Source organism: Selaginella moellendorffii, unplaced genomic scaffold (genome assembly GCF_000143415.4).
Source record: "Selaginella moellendorffii unplaced genomic scaffold, v1.0 SELMOscaffold_3, whole genome shotgun sequence".
Taxonomy (NCBI): Eukaryota; Viridiplantae; Streptophyta; class Lycopodiopsida; order Selaginellales; family Selaginellaceae; genus Selaginella; species Selaginella moellendorffii.
Genome location: NW_003314264.1, coordinates 3,099,845 through 3,121,134, shown reverse-complemented (window position 1 = coordinate 3,121,134; position 21,290 = coordinate 3,099,845). Strand labels below are relative to the sequence as shown.

The following is a 21,290-nucleotide window of genomic DNA, read 5'->3' as shown; positions in this document are numbered from 1 at the left end:
CTCCAATCACGGCCGGCCACGTAATCACCCTTAGAATATGCCCGACATTCCTCGCTCTCACACAACAATAATCCCTAGAGCGGGACGGGCGAGAAGACGAAGAAGGCAGAAAAGAAGAAGTGCGGGGTCTTGTAAGTTCGTCCTATTAAGGCGAGAGAATGTTAGAGGCTCACGGAGATGCAAGCTCGCCCCTCTGACGCTGCCCAAGTTCCATCCGTGTGTGGGACGAGAACCGAGGCCTCCAGCTACAATCTCGAGCTCGACAGGGATTTCCTGTGCCCGATATGCATCCAGACGATCAAAGACGCGTTTTTGACGAGCTGCGGCCACAGCTTTTGCTATATGTGCATCATGACGCATCTAAACATCAAGAGCAACTGTCCCTGCTGTGGAGCTTACTTGACCAGCGGCCAGCTCTACCCAAATTTCCTTCTCAACAAGGTACCATCGATTTGTTTTGCCATCTTGCTCGGAAGTTTGATGTTCCATGGTTTCCTCTGTTCTAGATTTTGAGGAAGGCGAGTGTGTGCCAAGTTGCCAGCTCTGCGTCACCGGGAGAGCACCTGCGGCTTGCTCTCAAACAGGTCTTTTTTGTCGAAAAGTTTGGTTTTTAGTGATTGTGCTGATGTTTTGTTTGTGATTCTCAGGGAGCAGACATCTCGATGAAAGACATCGATACACTTTTGAGTTTGTTGACTGAAAAGAAACGCAAGGCCGAACGGGAGGAGGCTGAAACAAATTTGGAGGTCTTGCATGATTTCTTGCAGCGGTCAAGGCAACAGAAGCAGCAAGAGTTAAACGAGGTGAGAACTCCGGACCTGTGATCTTACTCACGACGTTTTCTTCGTTCAGATACAAACAGACCTGCAATGGCTCAAGGAAGACATTGCTGCTGTTGAAAAGCAGGCGACTAGCTTGAAGAAATCCAAAGAACGTCATGCGTCGCCTGTTCACCAAAAGCTTCCTAGCTCTCGCTGTCGCGCCAAGGCGTCCGAAGCGGAAGGGAGATCCCCGGATGGAGAAAAAGCTCGTCTTAAGCGAGCGCAAACTGATGACGAGGGAACGTCTGGAGTGAGAGAAAGTGAGGTTCTTTCGAAAAAGAGGCGAGTGCTTTCTCAGGTATGCTCCTTGGCTTTCTTGATTGTAACAGTCGGCCAACTTCCTCTGTGTGTGGTGCACAGTTTGAAGACCTGCAAGATTGTTATTTGCAAAAGCGAAAGCAATCACAAGATCCTAGTGAGACAGGCGAGAGCTTGTCGAGTCATGCCACAGGATTGGAAGACTTCCAAGCCGTTCTTAATTCTTTCACGCGATACAGGTGAAGTAAAGCTAGTTTTGTTGTTGACTCGGATTTACATCTTTGGATCTCTTGTAACCGCAGCCAGCTCCGGGTGGTCGCTGAAGTACGACATCCTGATCTTTTCCAGAATTCCAATATAGTCTCCAGGTTTGCGTAAAAGCTAGTTTCTAAGAACTGAGAAAAACGAACGCTTGTTTTGTTCGCAGCATAGAGTTTGACAGGGACGACGAGTTCTTCGCTACTGCGGGAGTGTCCCGTAGGATAAAAGTGTTCGAGTACTCTGCCGTAAGTAACGAGTTTACCATTGTTTTCTTAAGTCACTCCTGACCGAAGGTGTGGTTACAGGTTGTTAATAGCAGCGCGGACGTGCATTATCCGGCGATGGAGATCCCTTCGCGTGCGAAGCTCAGCTGCCTCAGCTGGAACAAATGCATCAAACACCACATTGCGAGCAGCGACTACGATGGGAGTGTCACCATATGGGACGTGAATAATGCGCAGGTAATGAATGTTAGAGAGCTTGAATCTTATCATCCGTTCCTATCTTGATTTCAGAGTATCATGGAGTACGAAGAGCATGCCAAGCGAGCGTGGAGTGTCGATTTTGCTAGAACCGATCCCAATTTACTTGTTTCTGGCAGTGACGATGGCAAGGTTAGAACGTATCTTTTTGAAAATTCTTTGTTTCCATCTAACTTTGAGAAAAACTTGCAGCTCAAAGTGTGGTCTACTCGACAGGAGAGCAGCGTCATGGGAATCGACATGAAAGCCAACATCTGCTGCGTCAAGTTCAATCCCAGCTCCAGCAATTTTGTAGCGGTACTCTTTTTCTATCTCTTGTGAGTTATCGGTTTGGTGCAGTGGTGTTTTATTCATTTCCAAGCATTTGCAGGTTGGATCGGCCGATCACCGCATACATTACTACGATTTGCGCTCTCCTGCTTCGCCAGTCCACACCTTTAGCGGCCACCAAAAGACCGTCTCGTACGTGAAGTTCATCACGCCGGAGGAGCTCGTGTCCGCATCGACTGATAGCACCTTGCGGATCTGGAATGTCAGAACCAACACTCCGGTAAGCTCGCTCTTGTTTTGAAGCTCTTGTTTTAAACTTCTAGCTTCCATGCAGATTAGAACGCTAACTGGGCATATCAACGAGAGGAACTTCGTTGGTTTGAGCGGTAACAGTGACTACGTAACCTGTGGAAGTGAAACCAACGAAGTGTTCGTGTATCACAAGGTAAAAATGCGAATTTTTCTTCTCATCTTCGGAAGTGTTTCTCATACTTTTTTTTTTTTCCAGGCGATCTCTAGACCAGCAACTCGACACCGATTTGGAAGCTTAGACGACTCATTGCATTTCATCAGCGCCGTGTGTTGGAAGAGCGACAGTCCAACTTTGTTAGCCGCCAATAGCCAGGGAACCATCAAAGTTCTAGTTATGGCCGCCTAACGACGAAGTTTTGTTAGCTTTTTGTTAGCCAGGAGAATCGAACGCGAGATATAAAGCAAACCGAGAGAATTTAGGGTTCTTGTCCGCTATGGCAGCAGAGGCGATAGTGATCGACGCCGGCTCCAGGCTGCTCAAGGCCGGCTTCGCGATCCCCGAGCAAGATCCTCAGCTGGTAATCACTCTAGGAATCCATCGGCATTGGGTTTAGATGCTTGCGCTCCGCCTGTAGGTGATGCAAACGGCAATGACCAAGGCGGACGAGGGCGACATCGACAAGATCGACTTGAATGGAGACGATTGGAAGGAGAATGCCGTGAATCCCATCGAGAGAGGAGCTATCCATGACTGGGAAGCCATGGAAGACCTGTGGAGGTATGTTTTCTACACAGGCCTGGGCTGGGAGGTTGGAAACGAGGGCCAAATTTTAATTGCCGACTCACTGCTCACACGAAAGGCAAGCCTCTTTCTTTTGTCCTTTCTTTGTTTCCTTCGTTCTTCTTTCTTTCATTTTGTATGACTGACTTCTTTGTGTTCACTCGTAGCTAGGGAGACATGGTTTTCGGTATCCTTGTTCTTCTATCTTTTTGCATGACTTCTTCTTTGTATCAAGTCATGGACATGGTTTTCGCTTTTTTTTTGGACTCCTTGTCATCGTCATGGCATCTGTGAACTGTTTGAAACTCATGCTTGATTTTCTGTGACAGATTGCAAGGGAGAAGACCGTCCAACTTATGTTTGAAACTTTCAATGTGAATGGCTTCTATGCCGTGGAGCAACCAGTGCTGTCCGTGTATGCTGTGGGACGCATCTCTGGCTGTGCAGTGGACGTCGGACATGGGAAAATAGGTACTCATTCACAGTGGCTCTGGTAACGTTGTGTAACAATGTAACGAATGGTGCACAAGACTTGTTTTCGCTGCAGATATTGCGCCCGTGTGGGAGGGTGGAATCCAGCACAACGCCGTCAAGCGGTTCGAGTACGCTGGACAGGACTTGACAGAGCTCCTCGGGGCTAAGCTGGCCAAGTCCAATCCTCACACGAAGCTGGATGGTTTTGCGCTGGAGCAGATCAAAGAAGCAGTAGCAGTGAGTCTGGACGATTCTGTGGATTACGAGAAGAAGGTGGCTGATGGATCTGTCATAGAACACACGCTACCTGACGGTCGGGTAAGCTTTTGCTGCTGTGTATGTTTTCATAGCTCGTGTTTGTGGAGACAGGTAATTTCTGTTGGAAGTGAAAGATACACACTTGGTGAGGTGCTCTATCAGCCATCACTTGTGGAAATCCAGGAATATGGGATCACAGAGCAGCTTGTGAGAAGCCTTTCCCTCTGCTCTCCCGCCGAATGCCAGAAGCCTTTGATCGAGAACATTGTGCTGTGTGGAGGCACTTCAACGATGAAAGGCAAGATTTGATCTTTGTTCTTTCCTAGCTCACCTTCCAAGCACTTCCCAGGTTTTGAAGCTCGCTTTCAGAAGGAGGTGTCTCTTCACGGAACTCCCTCCTTGCGGCCCTCCGTAGTGAAGGTAAAAAAAAAGCAGTGAAACTTTTCTGGCTTTCGTCTTTCTCATTCTCTCCACTTTCGCAGCCTCCGGAGTACATGCCAGAGCGCACGCTGCAATACTCGGCATGGATTGGCGGCGCCATCCTCGCCAAGGTGGTGTTCCCTCAAAACCAGCATCTCACCAAGGGAGACTACGATGAGTATGGGCCAAACATCGTCCACCGAAAGTGTTACTAACAGATTGCTCACTAATTAAAAAAGGCTCGAGTTCCGGGAACTATCCTGTCAAGGTACCGATAACAAAAGAGACGATGGAAAATGGACTTGAACAGGCCGAGGATTGAACCCAGGACCTCCTTCAAAGTATTAGATCACGCTTCAACATCGGTCTAGCCGTGTCGACCACGCACGAGTTTGCTCTTCTAGCGTTGGTTGGTCCCATGGCCAAAGCTCTGGCGATCGTGCTTTCGATCGTGGCACTAGGCGCAACAGCAGCGCTTGATGATCACGTAAGTTTCACATACAGCAACTTCTCGCCCCAGGCACGCAACGAGTTTCTGGCCACTGGCGACGCGACCTTCAACAATGGCGAGCTGCGGCTCACCGGCAATCGCCTGGCGAGCTATGGCAGGATCATGAAGCGGCAGGAGATCCAGCTTTGCAACGCATCCGCCGGCGCCGGCGCCTCCTTCTCCACCGAGTTCGTCTTCGCCATCACCAAGAACGACTCCACACAGGTCAATGCCGATGGCCTCGCGTTCACTATCGCCCCTAACCTCGTCGCCACCTCCTCCGCTGGCTTTGGCCGCTGGCTGGGCTTGTTCGATCCCTCCGCGAATGGCCGCGCGAGCAACCGCATCGTCGCGGTGGAATTCGACACTTTCAGGAACTTTCCACCAGACTATCCCGCGTTCCAGGACATCGATGACAACCACGTCGGCCTCGACATCAACGGGATCCTGTCCGTGAACTCGAGCTCGCTCTATCCGCGGGGGATCTCTCTTGGCCTCGGTGCCGTCGCGGCGAGGATCGACTACGATGCCGCCGTGCAGAGGCTGCGAGTGTTCGTCTCCTCCGACCCATCATTCCGGAACTTGGGCGACCCGGTGCTGGAGCACAGCGTGAATTTGTGCGCCTATGTCAGCGATGTCTCGTACGTGGGCTTCTCTGCCGGCTCTGGCACCGCCAACCTCGACTTCCACCGGATCCTGTCCTGGAACTTCTCGAGCAGATTGGAGAGGATTCCTTCTCCATCACCAGTGACAGTGGTCGATGGTGGAAAGAAGAAAGATCGATTCAAGGTTTACTTCATCGTCACTGCATCACTCCTGGCGCTCCTGGCCGCGTTGCTGCTCCTCGCTGTCGTCAGCTGGCTTGTCAAAAATCCCTGGAGCAAACTTGGCTTCCCATCCGAGAAGAAGAAGAAGAAGAGCTTGTCCAAGGACCTTGTGCCGCTGCCACACGAGATCCCCTACGCGCAGCTCGCCGCCGCCACCCAAGAGTTTAGCGAGCACAACCTCCTGGGCACAGGCGGCTTTGGCAGCGTCTACCGTGGCATCCTCCCCGGCGAGAACTCCCCGGTGGCCATCAAGAAGATGGCGCGGGACTCGCACCAGGGCGAGCGAGAGTTCCTGGCGGAGCTCCAGATCATCAGCAAGCTCAGCCACCGCAACCTTGTCCCTCTCCGCGGCTGGCACTGCGCGCGCGACCACCGCGAGCTCGTCCTCGTCTACGACTACATGCCCCAGGGGAGCGTCGAGTCGGCGCTCTTCCACAAAGGTGACGCGCTGCTCCTCCTCTGGGACGCGCGGCTCCGGATCCTCTCGGGCCTCGCCGCCGCGCTCATCTACCTCCACGAGGACTGGGAGCAGCAGATCATCCACCGCGACGTGAAATGCAGCAACGTGATGCTGGACGACGAGTTTCGCGCGAGGCTGGGCGACTTTGGCCTCGCGCGCACAGCCAGCCATGACGTGAGCGCACGCGTCACCACGCTCGCGGGGACGCTGGGATACATCGCGCCCGAGGTCGGGGTCACGTACAAGTTCACGCCCGCGTCGGATGTCTACAGCTATGGCGTGGTGGCGCTCGAGGTTGTGACTGGGAGGCGCGTGATTGGGAGCTCCAAGGAGGAGAAGGATCACAAAGCATGGCTGCTGCTGCCATGGGTGGAGGAGGAGTACGCGGCCGGGAAGCTCTTGGGTGTCGTGGATCCAAGGCTCATGGGAATTTTCAACGCGGAGGAGGCTACCACTGTGCTTGTCACGGCGCTGCGATGCGTAGATAGCAATCCGGGAAACAGGCCAACAATGCGACAGGTTCGCAACCTTCTTTCCGGGGTTCTTCGTGATTGACTCACGTACAAGGTGTTCTTTCGCTTTGATACTTCTAAGATATTGAAAATTTTGGTTTTTTGTTGGAAGCCTGATTCCCAGAGGCATGATCTTCGAGTTACATCTTCGGTAATGATTGAGAAAATTTGTTTTTTTAATGGAGACTGATCTCCAGAAGCATGATCTTCAAGACCATTTTGTTTTGAAATAATGTCCGTGAGTTGAGATCGATCTCGAGCGTTACCAACTTTGTGTAGTCGATCCCCTTTATCGCTGAACCGAAGTTCCTGGCATCACCTATAGTCATTCCTTTCTCCTGTTCTTAATCGCGAGCTTCCGCTGAGCTCTCTGCTCTCTCCGGACGCTTCGAAGCGCCTGTGTTTTCTTCTCAAACTCGAGAGCCTGGGAGAAGTCCCAGACCTTGATCGCCGTCCCCTCCCCGGCACTCACAATCCTGTCCGAGCCAATGTCCACCGAGTAAGCACAAGAGCCACCGCTGGACAGCATCCTTTGCACCGTGTCTCCTTTCACCACGCAAGTGTAGGGCCGCTTCACCGTGGCTGCCGCTCTCGACTTGATGCTTCCTTTCCTCATGACGTGCCTCAGGTCCATGAGAGCTATGGAGCCATCCGCCGAGGCCGAGACGAGCGAAGGATCGTCAAAAGCTAGAGAATTCACTGCGGCCGAGTGGGGAAGCCATGCTGCCACCGCGTCATTCTCGCTGCATTCTCCTGCCAGAGTCACCGACGGTGGAATCCTGTTGTCGAACACCCGCACAGCTCCATCCTCTCCGCCAGTGATGAGAAAGCTTCCAGTCCGGCTGCCTTCCACGGCAAGAGCATTGCCTCGATGGACGCAAGGCCGGAACCTCAGCAAAGCCCCGGTCTCCACGTCCCAGGAGTAAGCATCACTGCCGGAGGTGCTCAGCACACACTCCCCGCGAGCAACCAGGCCCCAGACCCAGTCCGAGTGGTGCAAGCTTTGCGAGAACTTCTCCAGCCGGTGCCTTTTCCAGATCTTCACGGTCATGTCCCAGGAACCACTGTATAGAGCTCCAGCGTCCAGGCCCAGGCACGTCACGGGACCCGAGTGTCCACGCAGGAACCGCCCGCTCGAGTTCCTCGCCAGATCAAACAGGTGGGAGCAACCCGGGCTGGCGTGCCAGACTCTCACCACGGAGCTCCCACCAACAGCCAGGAGCTCACCGTCCACCGCCACAGCCCGAATGGTCTCACCCAGCGGCTGCGACCACGCCGCCGGGAGGCCATCGCCCACATCCCAGATCCTCACCGAGGAGTCGTATCCGGCAGACACCACCAAGTTCCTGGCCGGTACCATCCTCACCGCCCTCACGGTCTCGGTGTGGCCGCACAGAAGATCCAGCTTGAATCGCCCCAGCAGCGCCTTGCAGCGCGTCTCCCTGGCCACATAGAGCTGCTTCCATTCGTGCGCCGGGGCGACGGCGCCGGGCAGCCCCCATCGCTCGCAGTAGTACTCCTTCCAGCCGTGGCTGTCCGAGGCGAGGATGCGGAAGAGCGGGCACACGCACGCCACCACGGACAGCTCCCGCGGGTCCAAATGCCGGAAAATCTCGAGGATTACCACCGGGGGGAGGTCGATGATGCGGCATTCCGGCGGATGCGCGTAGGATCCCCCGGAGCTACTACTCACCTGGTGCTGCGGCCGTGCGCCATGCCTCTCTTCCATACACCAGCCCTAGATTCAAGAAACCCGCGCGTTTTAGGGATCCTAGATTTTAAGAGCCCTAATATTAGAATTGACCGTTGACATTTTTGAGTTTGACCGATGACTATGAGAGTGAAATGTTTTGGCCTGTACAAGTGTGTGATATGCATGTTTGGTCTTTTATTTTTATGATGAGTTTGATGTGGGCTTAAAACATGGAATGTACTAAGGAAAAGTTATAAGGAAAACGATGGAACTTTTGTTTGATTCATAAGAAGCTAGAAAGTACAAGCTTTTATAAACTGTCCTCTAGACAACAGGGAACACATGTTTCCTCTTACATGGAGTACGCTCAGGACACTTGGTTCACGCCGTCGCCACCACCGACTTGGCGCAGGAGCACTTGTCACACTTGCACTCGCTGCCACACTTGCAGAAGCCGTCGCCCGAGGCGCTCACCCTGGAGCACGAGCAAGGGTCGCAGCTGCACTTCTCGCCGCAGCTGCAAAACGATCTGCGCAAAGCCAAAGCCATCAATCAAAAGATTGAAAAGGGCCGCGAATTCGAGCACGATCCAAACTTACGATGAGGTCTCAGCGCCTGGAGCGGACGATTTCTCCTTGTCCATCCCACACCTATAGATGAAAGCACACACAGCGATTAGTGTCTAAAGCTTGGGCAAAAGGGAGAGGGGGCGAGAGAGATTACTTGCAAGCGTCGCCGCAAGGGCATGGAGTAGCGCAGCCACATCCCTCAGTGCGTGCCATCTCTCTTGATCTCTTCCCTTCTCTTCTCTCTTCTCTCTCCTCTCAAAAACCTATTGCCGAATAGCCGATAGCCGAGCCAATGGCAACCCCCTCTCGCTTTTATACCGTAGGAAAGGGTTACTTTTATGCTAATCTTATAATTAGTCGCGGCTCTCGATCGCTGGAATATGCCGGTTTCCATCCAACGGCCCTCGTTGCGATGGCGCCTTGGAATTCAGAGTGAGCAGAGACCGGCGAGGACGCTGACCAAGAGGCGCTCGATCGCTACTCTTTCAATTCCTCAAGCTGGTAAGCGATTTCTAGCGCTGGATCTCTCCTCTAGTTTCAAAGATCTTCCAGGATGTTGAGCCCTAGGGTCCGGACGCCCGGCAAATCCCTGGTGGGGACTCCCGCGAGGGTCGCCAGGAACGCGCCCAGCTCGAGGATTCGCGTGATTTGCCGGATCCGGCCGTTCCTGTCCGCGGAAGAAGGCGAGAATTCCTGTCTTGGCATTAGCAGGGACAATGACACGGAATCGAGTAGTCTTCACATAAAGAACGAGATCACTGGGTAAGGAAAGAGGATAAACTTCCATTTTCTTGGCAACTTTGTGTGTTCTTTGTCTAACAGTAGGAGAGAGACTTACAAGCTCGACTTTTGCTATGGAGCCGAGGACCATATCAGCTACATATTTAAGATGGAGATGGAACCAATCGTTCCGATACTTTTCCGTGGTTGCAACGCTACGGTTTTTGCGTATGGAGCTACTGGCAGTGGCAAAACCCACACAATGCAGGTGAGGTTTCTCTTGTTTCTTCCTTGTGAATGAATCAAGTTTTTCTTCTTCTTTTTTTTCCTCTCCAGGGAGTGGGAAAAGATGGGCTCATTCCCTTAACTATGGCAGCAATCCTCTCCATAGCAAATGCGGTGGAGGCCACCATAAATGTATCATACTGTGAGATATATATGGATCGCTGCTATGACCTTTTGGAACCAAAACGAATGGAAGTTTCTGTGATGGATGATATCCACGGACATATTCAGCTTCGCGGTTTATCCCAGGTAAGGCATAGTTCCTTGTCCCTTTCGTCGTTTGTTCAAAGCTTCAATTCTCAAACAGGTTCTTGTTAAAGATATCGAGGAGTTTCAAGCGGTGTATTTAAAAGGCTGTTCCGGCCGTAAGACGGGCCAGACTGAACTAAATGACGTTTCTAGTCGAAGTCATGCCATCTTGACTGTGTCAGTAACAACTGGAAACCTGGATAACATCGAGAAGATGGCAGTCGGGAAGCTCAACCTTATTGATCTTGCAGGTATGGCATCGCTTCTAACGATCTCTATGCTTTAAAGTTTTCAATGCATTTGCCTGATGTCTCAGGAAACGAGGATAATCGTCGGTCTGGAAATGAAGGTGTCCGTTTAGCCGAAAGCAGTCGTATCAATCAATCATTGTTTGCTCTTTCAAACGTGATTTGTGCGCTGAACTCGAAAGAAACTAGGATACCATACAGGGACAGCAAGCTGACACGAATCTTGCAAGACTCGCTGGGAGGAACAAGCTGTGCCATTATGATTGCATGCCTGGTAAGTTTTGCTGGCAATTTTACAAAATGCTTTCGTACTAAACCTTATATTCAGTAGAACCCGGGCTCGTATCAAGAAGCAATACATACCTTAAATCTTGCCGCAAAGTCAAGACAGATAGTGAATAAGTTCGCTGAAGACGATCCACACGAGAAAGTTGACATGGAAGCAAAACTTAAAGCTTGGCGAGAGGAAAGAAGTAAGAACTGCGCAAAATCTCCAGCCAGGTTATTCTCCCCATTGCAAAGATCCACCCCAGCGGGTCTGAAGGGAAAGTCATCGCTGCAAAAATCTTGCAAAGAGGAATCAGAAGTCAGGTTCAGAAGTGAAGAGTTGTACCGGGTTATGGTTTGACTCTTTCGATTTTTTGCAGCCGGTTCCGGACAGACACGGGCTTGAAATTCCAAGTTTTTAAAGAACTGCCTACGTTTCAGACTGGAGCACATACAGGTACAAAAATTGTAATGCTTTCGCCACCGAAACTCCACTGTGATGCAGAAGAATTCGAGAAAGAAAACGTGGCTCCAACTTCTCCTTTCAACCTCGGGAGCCCGAAATCTCCTCCGCTCAGTGCAAAGCTTCGTTGTCTAGGAACTTCCATGCGTGAGGCGCTCTCTCCTCTTCCATCCAATCAAGAAAAAAGTTTCGACTTAAGTCCCATTTTCCAGTGCCTGCCTGACTCGTCCTCGAGCCAGACACCATTGGAAAAGCTTAACATGCGAAGCCAGCTTGTCCAGGTAATAAAACTGTCGCTTACCCTTCCTCGGTCTTTCTAACCATGCAAAAACTGGACAGGATACGTTAATGAAGGAATACATCCAAGTCTTAAACAGAGGAAAGAGGTACTCATTTTTGTATTGACTCGCTCTTGCATGAGCTTTAACTCGCTGATCTTTCGGTTTATAGAGAGGAATTGCTGGCGCTTAAGGTGTGCTCGAGTTTTAACAAATTGTAACACTTTCTAAGCAGTAGCACCTCACAGGGTATTGGAGAAAAGAGAGCGGACTACATACTACAGTTACGGGAAAATGAGAAATCGCCAATCAAGGAGGTTAGACTTGCTAGCAAATGTCACATACTAACTCAAGGTGGTATACGTGTAAACTCTCAGCTCCAGGACCTTCATAAGATCGGACTTAGTGCGAAGCTGGTATGTTGAGACTTTGTTCCACGCAGAAGTAAACGCTTTCTTCTTTCAGGCGTGTGCGTTATTCAATGGAACGATCACCCGCCAGATCTGTGCCACTCCAAAGTGAAACTACACAAACAGGTTCGTTCTCGTGTGGTTCTGCACCGTTTCAAAGTTTTGATCTCGTATCATGCAGCAATCAAATTCGAGAGCAGCACGTAGGACGCAATGTTCTGTAGCTGGAGCCGGCGAGCGTTCTCCGCAGCAAGCTCGGCAAGCTCGACGTTTTTGTGGATCTTACAAGCTCCCAGAAGCGTCGTCCACGATATAGAAGTTGGAAGGAACGGCATGGTGTGGATAAGTTCCTCGGCCTCTCTCATCCTCCCCGACCGTCCCAGCGCGTCAACCATGCAGTGGTAGTGCTCCAACTTGGGAAGGATCTCCCTGTCAATCTCCATGGAAGTGAAATAGTAGCACGCTTCTTCCACCGATCCAACATGGCTACACGCCGCGAGAACTCCCATGATCGCCAGCGCGTCAGCTTCCACTCCTCTTTGCTCCATCCTCCGGAAGAAATCCAGCGCCGCCTCCCCTTGCCCGTTTTGCGCACACGCGTGGATCACAGCGCTCCACGATCCAACGCTGCTCTGTGGCATTCTCTGGAACAGCGCCTCGGCCTCGTCCAATCGCCCATTTCCAGCGTAGCCCGCGAGCATCGCGGCCCAAGCGACGAGATCTCGCCTCTCCATCGCATCGAAAACTCTCCTGGCGTCGTTTAAATCGCCATTGCGCGCGAGCGCGACGATGGCGAGCGTGTGCGAGACCACGTCCTTGGTGGGCATTTGGGAGAAGAACTCCACGGCCGCAGCTGCGGTGCCGAGCTGCGCGATGGCCGCCAGCATCGCATTCCACGGCACGACGCTGCGGCGCAGCAATCTGGCCGGGATGGAATCGAAGACACGCCGCGCGTCGTCGAGATGCCCGTGCTGGGCATACGCCGCGATCATCGCGCTCCAGGACGCCGGATCCGGGCGATCGATCTGGTGGAAGATCATCCGCGCGCTTTGGAGATCCCCATTGTCCGCGAACGCCTGGAGCATCGCATTCCAGGCGACCACGTCCTTGTACGGCATCGCGCGGAACACGCATATGGCGGCTTCCATGAGTCCGTGCAAGGCGTACGCCGTGATCATGGCCGTCCACGAAACAACGGTCTTGGTCGGATTGGCATCGAACATCCACTTGGCCTGCCCCAGATCGCCCGCTCCCGCGTAGCCGGCCAGCATCGTGTTCCAGGACGAGGAATCTCTCCTGGGCATCGATTCGAAGATCCTCCTGGCTTGGGGGATATTCTGGTTGTGGATGAATGCCTGGATCATTGCGTTCCACAGGATGGTGTCCTTGTCCGGTGCAGATTCGAACACGTGGAGTGCCTTGTGTAGCTCGCCGTTGGATCCGTAAGCCTCCACCATCGCTGTGCACGCGTTTACCGTCTTCACGGGCATCTTATCAAAGAGTTTCTTAGCATCTTGCAAATGCCCGTTTATGGCATATGCTGCGACTATTGCGTTCCACGACACAAGATTCTTCTCAGGGATTTGATCGAATATTACTCTAGCTCGGGCTAGATCACCGGCTTCCACGTATGCATTCATCATGGCCGTCCACGAGATCACGTCCGGGCGGGGAATTCGGGCGAAGAACTCTCCCGCCTCGGTGGCGTATCCATTGTGGGCATATGCCGAGATCATGATGTTCCAGGAGAACGTATTGGGACTCTCAATCCGATCGAACACCCGACGAGCGTCCTCCGGGCTGCCGCATCGCCCAAACATCTCGATCGCCAAATTGGCCAGAAACCTGTCGCGTGGGTTTTCCGCAAGGATCCGGCGATGGAGCTCCTGTGCCCTCAGGAGATTTCTGGAATTCCCGCAAGACCTGATGAGCTGCGCGATGTCGTGCTGCGCTTCCGGCATTGGAAGAAGGAGAATATGCTTCCATACGTAACGAAATTTGCTTAAAACGGATAAGCTATGCCTTAGATGCGATGGGTGGAACGAGCTCTACGCACAGAACGCGCATAATCTGTATCAGCCTACGCACAGAGAGGCCAAAGGGACTCTTCGATGAAATGCCGGAGCAAATCTACTAAGTGATGGAGGAAAACTTTGCCAAAGCATCACTATAATTTGCAAATCACCGATTTGTCACGTTGTCAAACATTCCAGTTTGACCATCTTGCTGGCGTAATCTCTCCAAATGGAGAATCAAGCAAAGAAAGAATCCATCTTACTTTATAAACATCCACAGATAAATCTTGTAACATCTGGCGACAAATTATTGAGAATGGATTCGTAAGGTGTTCTTGAGTACTGAATCTTTCATACTAAAATGTATATATAAAGTCACTAAGACCAATCAGAGAGTAACAAATCATGGCAGCTCAAAGCTCTTTGCTTGCAGCTTCCACAATTGCGATCCTGGCAATTTCACTCTCTCTAGCAGCAGATCCATCTCAGCTTGTCACCAAGCTTCCGGGACAGCCACAAGTTGGATTCAAACACTACGCTGGAAACATTCCAATCAAGTCAGGCAAGGCACTCTTCTATTGGTTTTTCGAGGCAGACACTACTAGCAACGCTCCATCTTCGTTACCTCTCGTCTTGTGGCTCAATGGAGGTAAAGAAAGAACGAAAACGCGGTTCGTTTTTGCTAAGAATCTCTAGAGCTTTTGCTTGTATAGGTCCCGGTTGTTCTTCGGTCGGATCGGGTGCTCTTGGCGAGCTCGGACCTTTCCGGCCGTCGCAGAATGGTCTCAAGCTCAACGCATACTCATGGAACAAGAGTAAGATCATACAAAATTTAATAGATTGCTGGCAAACAAGATTGCCAATCTCTACTTGCAGATGCAAATATCATTTTTCTAGAGTCCCCTGCCGGTGTGGGCTTCTCATACTCGAATTCTTCTGATGATTCATATACAGATGATAACACCGGTTTGTTTCGTTAACCTCTTTTCAGTTATTCTTTTAACACTTGATAATTTGTTTCTACAGCCGACCAGAATTTACAGTTTCTTATAGAGTGGCTAAAAATTTTCCCAGAGTATTCCAAGAACGATTTCTACGTGACTGGGGAGAGCTATGCAGGTAAGCTCGAGAGTGGATCATGCTTTAGACCTGTGGTGTTGAAAAACGCGGCACAGGGCATTACATTCCAACATTGGCATCAAAGATCCTGAGCTACAACTCTCAAGGCGGCTCCATAAACTTCAAAGGAATCGCGGTATGCTAGATCTAATCTTTACTTAAAGTCAGTTCGATCACACTAACGCTGTCTCGATCCAAATGCCACAGATTGGCAATGCCTGGACGGACAGCAAGTTTGAGCTGCCCGGGAACGTCGAGTTCCTGCACACACACTCGATCATCTCCGATGACATATACAGCGAGGCTATGGAGAACTGCTTCTCCCCGAAAGGTGACGCCGCCAAGTGCAGCGCCGCAAACCAAGGCATCAACAGGCTCACGCAGTTCATCAACCCGTACAACGTGTACAGGGACGACTGCACCATCCAGGTGAGAAACCGTCGACGTGACGTCGACCTTCACAAGAATCTGCTGCGGAGAGTGTACGATACTTGCGAAGATTGGATAGGGTCGTTCCTCAACTCGCACGACGTTCAGGAAGCCCTTCATGTCGCGAGGCGTCCTGTGGATTGGAGTATGTGCAGGTAAATCAATATTCGCTCAAAGAAATGTCCAAGTTTTAAACGTGTTTTTGTCCAGCGACACTATCAACTTTGGGTATTCGAGGTCAGATTTTGATGGTTCTATGCTTCCTGTGTACAAAAAGCTTCTTACAAGCGGCATAAGAATCTGGATTTACAGGTACCTCTTTAACTTGTTTTGTGCTGCTAAGCATTGGTTTTACTTTCCAGTGGAGATTGGGATTCCGTTGTGTCCACACTATCAAGCCGAAGCTGGATCGATGCTCTCAATCTCACCGTACACACGCCCTGGTATACGTGGGACTACGAAGATGAGGTTGGTTTCTAACTTCAATTGGTCGATTATAACATGGGGGGTGTGTTTGAAAGGTTGGAGGATGGACTCAGGTATACGAAGGTCTCACGTTTGCGACGATTCGAGGAGCCGGCCACATGGTTCCCACGGATCGACCAGGCCCAGCGCTCGCAATGTTCCAAAGCTTTCTAGCTGGAAAACCTCTTCCAACATTTTGATTGTATTGGCATGTAACAGGAAAGCAAATTACAGAGTTTTTATTTACATGATCTTCTCAACACCTGAAAAATCAAAGCGTGACACTAGGATGTTTCTTTAGTGTTCATGGTTGAAATCGTGGTTATATATTCCAAGACACGCAAGAGGGTTCTTTAAAACGAACCATCACACCATGTCCATAAATAAATGCACCGTGAAATTACACTCATAGAAAACATATCAGGGACAGTGTATAGAGTACTGGCGACACTCGCAATCTTTGAAAGTCTTGTATATGGGATTCGTTGTAGCCAGGCGACCAGGATCACTGATCCTGATCTTTCCCAGCGATTCTTCATTCACTCGCATTTGGCAGGATTTTATCCAGTGACAGAATCAAAGAAGAAGGAGAACTCAATGGCTGCATTAGAAGCTTCTTGTCCTCCAAAATAACTAGCTTGCAAAGAAGGAGATTCAAGAAGAAGAAGATGGTTGAAATGCTGCAAGATATGGGCGCCAGCCTTGTGTGCTTACTGCTGGCAATGGTGCTGCTGCCGTTTGCCAAGGGCTACATTCTCATCCAAATTGGAGTAGCAGCGCTGGGATCGATGCTTATTGCCTACGTGTTGCTCAGCTTATCAGCTCTGGAAGGAGTTCTCAATTGCCGTGGCGAAGAAGAGATTGAGCTCGATTTGGAGCACAGCTTTTTCATCGGAGAGGAGGAGCACAGGATAACTGGTGTTCTTCCCGCTCGCCACGGGACAGAAAGGCCATTCTTGGAAATGCTTGATTGTTCCATCCAGCCCTCCATCGCCGCGGGATCAAGAAGAATCATTGGTGACGAGCGCTGCGCTATATGCCTAGGTGAATTGCAAGAGGAGAGTGATCCTGCTCATCGAATGGTGGGCGAGCGGATGTTTCTCAAATGCTCGCACAGCTTCCACTCGCCGTGCATCCAAAAGTGGCTCTCGCTGAGCACCTCTTGTCCAATTTGCAGAGCAAGAGTGTAGAGTGTTGAAGAAATGAAGGGAGAGGAAGGAAGAAGAAAGAACTTCTTGCTGATTTGCTATGGAACTACTTAGTATGGATAGAGAGGAATGCATTAGATTGGTGATGACATGCTCACACTTGAGCCAAGCCCAGAGGATCGAGCAAGAGATCCAGCTCAAGCATTGCGATGTCTTCCTTTGCAACCATCTGATAGCAATGTATGGGCGCTGTGGGAGCGCCAGGAACGCGAGGAGGATATTCGACTCCATGGGCGCGCGCGATTCCTTCTCCTGGGACTTTATGTTCGTCGCCTACGTCTCAAACGACTGCTACCACGACACCGCCGAATTCTTCCACCGGATGCCGCTCCTGAATCTCATATCCGCCACCGCGATGCTCTGCGCGCACGCACAGCACGGCGATCTCGACGCCGCGAAGACGGTGTTTGATCAGATGGAGGACCGGAGCTTGATCACCTGGAACGCAATGACGTGCGCTTTTGCCAAGGCGAGGCATCTGGAGGAAACGGAAGCGCTGTTCTTGGCGATGCCGATGCGAAGTTTGATCTCCTGGACAGCATTGTTACAAGCGTGCGAAAAATCTGGCATCTGCGAGATGGCGAAGGAGGTTTTCACTTCCATGCCCGAGTGGGACTTGATCTCCTCGACGGCAATCCTTAGTGCCCTTGCCCAGAGCGGGGATTTGGAGATCTCTAAGGCGATCTATGATTCATCACACGAACACGATTTAGCACTACAAAATGCAATGCTTGTTGCGTACTCGCGAAACGGTCAAATAGAATCTTCGAAGCACATCTTTAATTCGATGGAGTTTCACGATCTTGTCTCCTGGAACTCCATGATCTCGGCATTTGCCCAAACGGGGCATCTAGAAGAGGTAAGCTCGTTCTTCGCGGCGATGCCTGCCCGGGATCTCTTCTCTTGGAGCGCGATGCTCGTGGCGCTTGCCATGGCTGGACACACCCGATCGATGAATGAGCTCTTCTCCGCAATGCCGGGCCAAAAGGATGAAATCGCGTGGAACACCGCGCTGGCAGCAAATGCCCAGAGTGGAGATTCCAAAAGAGTGCTCCAGATTTTCGATGGGATGAAGCTCATGGCGGAGGTTCTTCCCGACGCTGGATGCTTCGTGTCTGTTCTCGCGGCGCTGGCCCGGGACGGCAGATTCTCGGCGGCGCGGCATTGCTTCGCGTCCATGAGCACGGATTTTGGAATCACACCTTGGAGGAGCCACTACTGCTGTGTGATCGATGCGCTGTGCCGAGGAGGACGCGCGCGCGATGCCGCCGAGCTCATTGCCAGTATGCCCTTTGCTGCTGGGAGCTTGGAATGGAGGATCTTCCTCGCTACCACTGGATCCCAAAGAGATTTCTTCGTCCAGAGCCTGGTAGCTGCCAATGCCGCCGCTGGATCACGACGAGAGAACCCTAGATCTCAACCATGGAGTGAATGGGACTCCGGAGATCGATTGCTACAATTGCAGCCAAAATCGAGCTTCAGGAACCGGATCCCCAGCTAGAACTGAAGCGCTGCGCCGAGCTGCTGAGGCAATTTGGCAGCGCGCGATCGCTCTCCAGGGGCAGGCAACTCCACTCTCTCCTCGCCCGCCACGGTCGCCGGGATCGAGAAAGATTCGTGGGGAATCTTCTCGTCCAGATGTACGGCAGCTGTGGCAGCGTCATCGAAGCGCGCGAAGTATTTGATGCGATCCACCAGAGAAACGTTTACTCGTGGACAATCCTTGTCACGGCATATGCCCATAATGGGCATCTTGCTGATTCTAAGCATATACTGGCTAAGATGCCCGGGCACAGCATCGTCGTCTGGAACGTGGTTATCACGGCGTATGGCGCGCGCGGTTATGTGGATGAGGCGCGCGGTTTATTCGCACGGATGCCCGTCGCCAACGTCGTTTCGTGGAGCATCGTTGTGACAGCATATGCCCAGGAAGGGAATCTTTTAGAGGCGGGAATCTTGTTTGATGCCATGCCCGAGCGCACTGTCGTGCCTTGCACGGCGATGATCGTCGCGAACGCCGAGAATGGGAATCTCAGAGAAGCGGAGGAGATATTTCACCGGATGCCGCAGTGGAATGTGCCCAGCTGCAACGCGATGATGAGCGCGTTTGTGGAGCACGGGGATTTTGCCAGCGCGTTGGTGATTTTCGAGGCGATGGATGAAAGAGACGCCGTGTCGTGTACCACAATGATGCTGGGGTTTTCTCGGAATCTCGATTTGGATCGGGCCATGGCGCTGTTCAATCAGGCGACCGGGAGAGATCTTCCATTTTGGAACGCGCTTCTTACGGCATTTGCCGAGGCGGGCGATTTGGATCAAGTGAAAGAGATCTACGCCAAGATCCCACATAGCAATGTAGTTTCTAGCACAGCAATGGTCACGGCTCTAGGAAAGGGCGAGCATCTGAAGGAATCTAGATACCTCTTCACGAGCATGCCGGAGAGGAACTTGGTCTCTTGGAGCGCTATGCTTGCAGCAGATGCCGAGAACGGGGAGTTTGCTCACGCGGAGGCTGTCTACTGCCGGATGCCGAAGTGGGACGTCGCATCCTCAACGGCGGCAATCGCAGCTTACGGATCGGCCGGCTTGCCGGGGCGAGCGCATTCCATCTTCCAATCCATGCCGATTCGAAACACGCTGACATGGTCGGCCATGCTTTGGGCGTATGCCCAGAACGGACATAGCAGGGATGCATTCGAAGTTTTCCAATGCATGGCGATTGAGGGCGTCGATCCGGACAAGTCCGCACTGATGGGAGTCATAGATGCGTCTTCCGGGCTCGCCTGCACTACGAAGGCCAAGATTATTCACATGATCGTGGAAGAACTCGTCCATCCGCCGGACGCCGGTATCGACACCAAGCTCGTGAGCATGTTTGCGAAATGCGGGTGTCCCGAGGCCGCCAGGGAGATCTTTGATCGAATGGAGGATCGCGGCCGAGTGGCTTGGAACTCGATGCTGGCTGCGTATGCGCAGAACGAGCGAGGGGCGGAGGCGCTGCAGCTGTTCAAGGAGATGGAGCTGGAAGGGATCGAAGTGGACGAGGTTAGCTTCGTGTGTGTTCTATCCGTCTGCAGCCATGCCGGGATGCTGGCCACCGCGTGCTGTGAGTTTTCGTCCATGGTTGGCGACTTTGAGATTGCTCCCGTGGTCGACCACTTTAACTGCGTGATCGATCTGCTGGGGAGGCTGGGCAGGATTGGGGATGCACAGGAGATTGTTCTAGAGATGCCTTTTGAGCCTGGCACTGTATCGTGGAGATCGGTGTTGAGCGCCTGTGGATTGCAAGGAAACGTCCAAAAGGCATCTTTGGCAGCCACGGAGCTTCACAATCTGGAAAACCAGGATGGTGGCCCCTTCGTTTTGCTCTCCAACGTCCACGCCAGGGCATAGCATGGAAGTTTTCCTGTAAAATATCCCTTGGATTTTGTTTTCTCATTGCTCTAGCTCGTGTGATGCCCCTCTATGAGAACAGCGTCGTCATCAACAGCCGAGAGTTGGTTTACTGGAACAATTACAACTGAAATCTCCTTTCTTCGTTTCTCATCTCCATCTAGTCTAGGTGGCGTAAACATTCAGCTGTTCGGTCCCGCTTTTAACTTCCGGGCTGAGTTCGAAAACTGGGACATTGTCTGGCTACTTGACAGGAGAAGAATCATTTCCAACATCATGTTAAAAACCGAGCAGTTACCTTTCCAGTTGCATTCGGCGGACCCTGCTAGAATCGTTTCTGTGTCGAAGTCCCGTGCTGCTGATCATGAAACGCGAGTAGTGCTGAAGAAGCCTGAAAAAATAGCGACAAGGATCTGTCCCATTCATAAGCGCAGGAAAAAGTTCGATGGATATGTCTCCCTGGATAAATGCAAAAGGCAGTTTCTGAGAATATGCTGTCTGAAAACAAAGAAGCGTAAAACACACTTGGCTGCCCAGCCAAGTGTTTTCCAAGAGTTTGTGGTGCCAAAACCTTAGTGAAAATGTCAGCAGGGTGTGGTTGAGAGATATTTGCTGGCAGGAGACATGATCCCACATAATGTGAAATCTGGCCCCAATGTGTTTTGTGCCATGAAGTATAAGATTGTGAGCAAGTTGCACAGCTGAGGAATTGTCATTGTAGAGCTGAGTCGGTGTAGAGGTGTGTGCAACTCCCAAGTCCTGAAATAATTTACTGAGCCAGATAACTTGCTTGATGGCTGATGCATGATTCATGTTGTTGAGGTTGCCACCATGGACTACTTCTTGCTTGTCCAGCTAATTGCTCCAATGAAATTTTTTCACTACCTTGCAGAGACAAGCACTTGGGTCTTTT

The 21,290-nt window shown here is 51.5% G+C and overlaps 11 protein-coding genes across 13 annotated transcripts; 8 read left to right on the top strand and 3 right to left on the bottom strand.

Moving 5' to 3' along the window:
* Positions 1 to 64: 64 nt before the first annotated feature.
* Positions 65 to 2,828, top strand: LOC9655312 (E3 ubiquitin-protein ligase COP1). Of its 2 annotated transcripts, none has more exons than XR_002991051.1 (13): positions 65 to 441; positions 507 to 584; positions 648 to 803; positions 853 to 1,119; positions 1,182 to 1,318; positions 1,382 to 1,447; positions 1,507 to 1,585; positions 1,646 to 1,801; positions 1,856 to 1,954; positions 2,015 to 2,139; positions 2,193 to 2,372; positions 2,427 to 2,537; positions 2,601 to 2,828. XR_002991051.1 is itself a non-coding variant. In XM_002963737.2 (13 exons), exons 1-13 carry the CDS (start codon positions 178 to 180, stop codon positions 2,748 to 2,750), a joined length of 1,848 nt encoding a protein of 615 aa, XP_002963783.2. In that variant the 5' UTR covers positions 65 to 177; the 3' UTR covers positions 2,751 to 2,828. The 2 variants fall into 2 exon arrangements, 1 of the variants encoding a protein (XP_002963783.2); XM_002963737.2 differs by having other exon boundaries at positions 2,015 to 2,119.
* LOC9655311 (actin-related protein 7) lies at positions 2,824 to 4,532 on the top strand. Its single transcript, XM_024664942.1, has 7 exons — positions 2,824 to 2,922; positions 2,980 to 3,204; positions 3,455 to 3,596; positions 3,673 to 3,917; positions 3,969 to 4,155; positions 4,207 to 4,277; positions 4,340 to 4,532. Exons 1-7 carry the CDS (start codon positions 2,839 to 2,841, stop codon positions 4,490 to 4,492), a joined length of 1,107 nt encoding a protein of 368 aa, XP_024520710.1. The 5' UTR covers positions 2,824 to 2,838; the 3' UTR covers positions 4,493 to 4,532.
* A 97-nt stretch (positions 4,533 to 4,629) lies between these two features.
* On the top strand, positions 4,630 to 6,677 carry LOC9643598 (L-type lectin-domain containing receptor kinase IV.2). The gene has a single exon (XM_024664857.1). The coding sequence runs from the start codon at positions 4,696 to 4,698 to the stop codon at positions 6,607 to 6,609; it is 1,914 nt and encodes a 637-aa protein (XP_024520625.1). The 5' UTR covers positions 4,630 to 4,695; the 3' UTR covers positions 6,610 to 6,677.
* A 44-nt stretch (positions 6,678 to 6,721) lies between these two features.
* LOC9643597 (F-box/WD-40 repeat-containing protein At5g21040) lies at positions 6,722 to 8,318 on the bottom strand. The gene has a single exon (XM_002963341.2). The coding sequence runs from the start codon at positions 8,293 to 8,295 to the stop codon at positions 6,892 to 6,894; it is 1,404 nt and encodes a 467-aa protein (XP_002963387.1). The 5' UTR covers positions 8,296 to 8,318; the 3' UTR covers positions 6,722 to 6,891.
* Positions 8,319 to 8,513: 195 nt separating this feature from the next.
* LOC9655310 (metallothionein-like protein 4B) lies at positions 8,514 to 9,104 on the bottom strand. The gene is made up of 3 exons (XM_002963340.2): positions 8,983 to 9,104; positions 8,859 to 8,909; positions 8,514 to 8,788 (listed from the first exon to the last, which is right to left on the bottom strand). Exons 1-3 carry the CDS (start codon positions 9,039 to 9,041, stop codon positions 8,641 to 8,643), a joined length of 258 nt encoding a protein of 85 aa, XP_002963386.1. The 5' UTR covers positions 9,042 to 9,104; the 3' UTR covers positions 8,514 to 8,640.
* A 95-nt stretch (positions 9,105 to 9,199) lies between these two features.
* Positions 9,200 to 12,218, top strand: LOC9643596 (kinesin-like protein KIN-10C). Of its 2 annotated transcripts, none has more exons than XM_024664896.1 (15): positions 9,200 to 9,329; positions 9,381 to 9,590; positions 9,651 to 9,816; positions 9,885 to 10,082; positions 10,141 to 10,333; positions 10,399 to 10,604; positions 10,662 to 10,921; positions 10,978 to 11,054; positions 11,106 to 11,341; positions 11,400 to 11,446; positions 11,511 to 11,532; positions 11,587 to 11,655; positions 11,716 to 11,754; positions 11,804 to 11,874; positions 11,930 to 12,218. In XM_024664896.1, the coding sequence occupies exons 2-14, from the start codon at positions 9,382 to 9,384 to the stop codon at positions 11,858 to 11,860; spliced, it is 1,779 nt and encodes a 592-aa protein (XP_024520664.1). In that variant the 5' UTR covers positions 9,200 to 9,329; position 9,381; the 3' UTR covers positions 11,861 to 11,874; positions 11,930 to 12,218. The 2 variants fall into 2 exon arrangements, with proteins under 2 accessions (XP_024520664.1, XP_024520657.1); XM_024664889.1 differs by having other exon boundaries at positions 11,103 to 11,341.
* LOC9655309 (pentatricopeptide repeat-containing protein At4g02750) lies at positions 11,922 to 13,709 on the bottom strand. Its single transcript, XM_024668498.1, has one exon. It carries the CDS (start codon positions 13,707 to 13,709, stop codon positions 11,922 to 11,924), a length of 1,788 nt encoding a protein of 595 aa, XP_024524266.1.
* Positions 13,710 to 14,168: 459 nt separating this feature from the next.
* Positions 14,169 to 15,976, top strand: LOC9655308 (serine carboxypeptidase 24). Its single transcript, XM_024668497.1, has 9 exons — positions 14,169 to 14,412; positions 14,477 to 14,578; positions 14,640 to 14,729; positions 14,790 to 14,882; positions 14,939 to 15,018; positions 15,090 to 15,456; positions 15,554 to 15,623; positions 15,674 to 15,779; positions 15,833 to 15,976. Exons 1-9 carry the CDS (start codon positions 14,169 to 14,171, stop codon positions 15,974 to 15,976), a joined length of 1,296 nt encoding a protein of 431 aa, XP_024524265.1.
* Positions 15,977 to 16,399: 423 nt separating this feature from the next.
* Positions 16,400 to 17,150, top strand: LOC9655307 (putative RING-H2 finger protein ATL37). Its single transcript, XM_002963732.2, has one exon. The coding sequence runs from the start codon at positions 16,445 to 16,447 to the stop codon at positions 16,964 to 16,966; it is 522 nt and encodes a 173-aa protein (XP_002963778.2). The 5' UTR covers positions 16,400 to 16,444; the 3' UTR covers positions 16,967 to 17,150.
* Positions 17,070 to 18,485, top strand: LOC112344193 (pentatricopeptide repeat-containing protein At4g02750-like). The gene has a single exon (XM_024668496.1). The coding sequence runs from the start codon at positions 17,070 to 17,072 to the stop codon at positions 18,483 to 18,485; it is 1,416 nt and encodes a 471-aa protein (XP_024524264.1).
* A 281-nt stretch (positions 18,486 to 18,766) lies between these two features.
* LOC9643595 (pentatricopeptide repeat-containing protein At4g02750) lies at positions 18,767 to 20,377 on the top strand. Its single transcript, XM_024668495.1, has one exon. The coding sequence runs from the start codon at positions 18,767 to 18,769 to the stop codon at positions 20,375 to 20,377; it is 1,611 nt and encodes a 536-aa protein (XP_024524263.1).
* Positions 20,378 to 21,290: the final 913 nt, after the last annotated feature.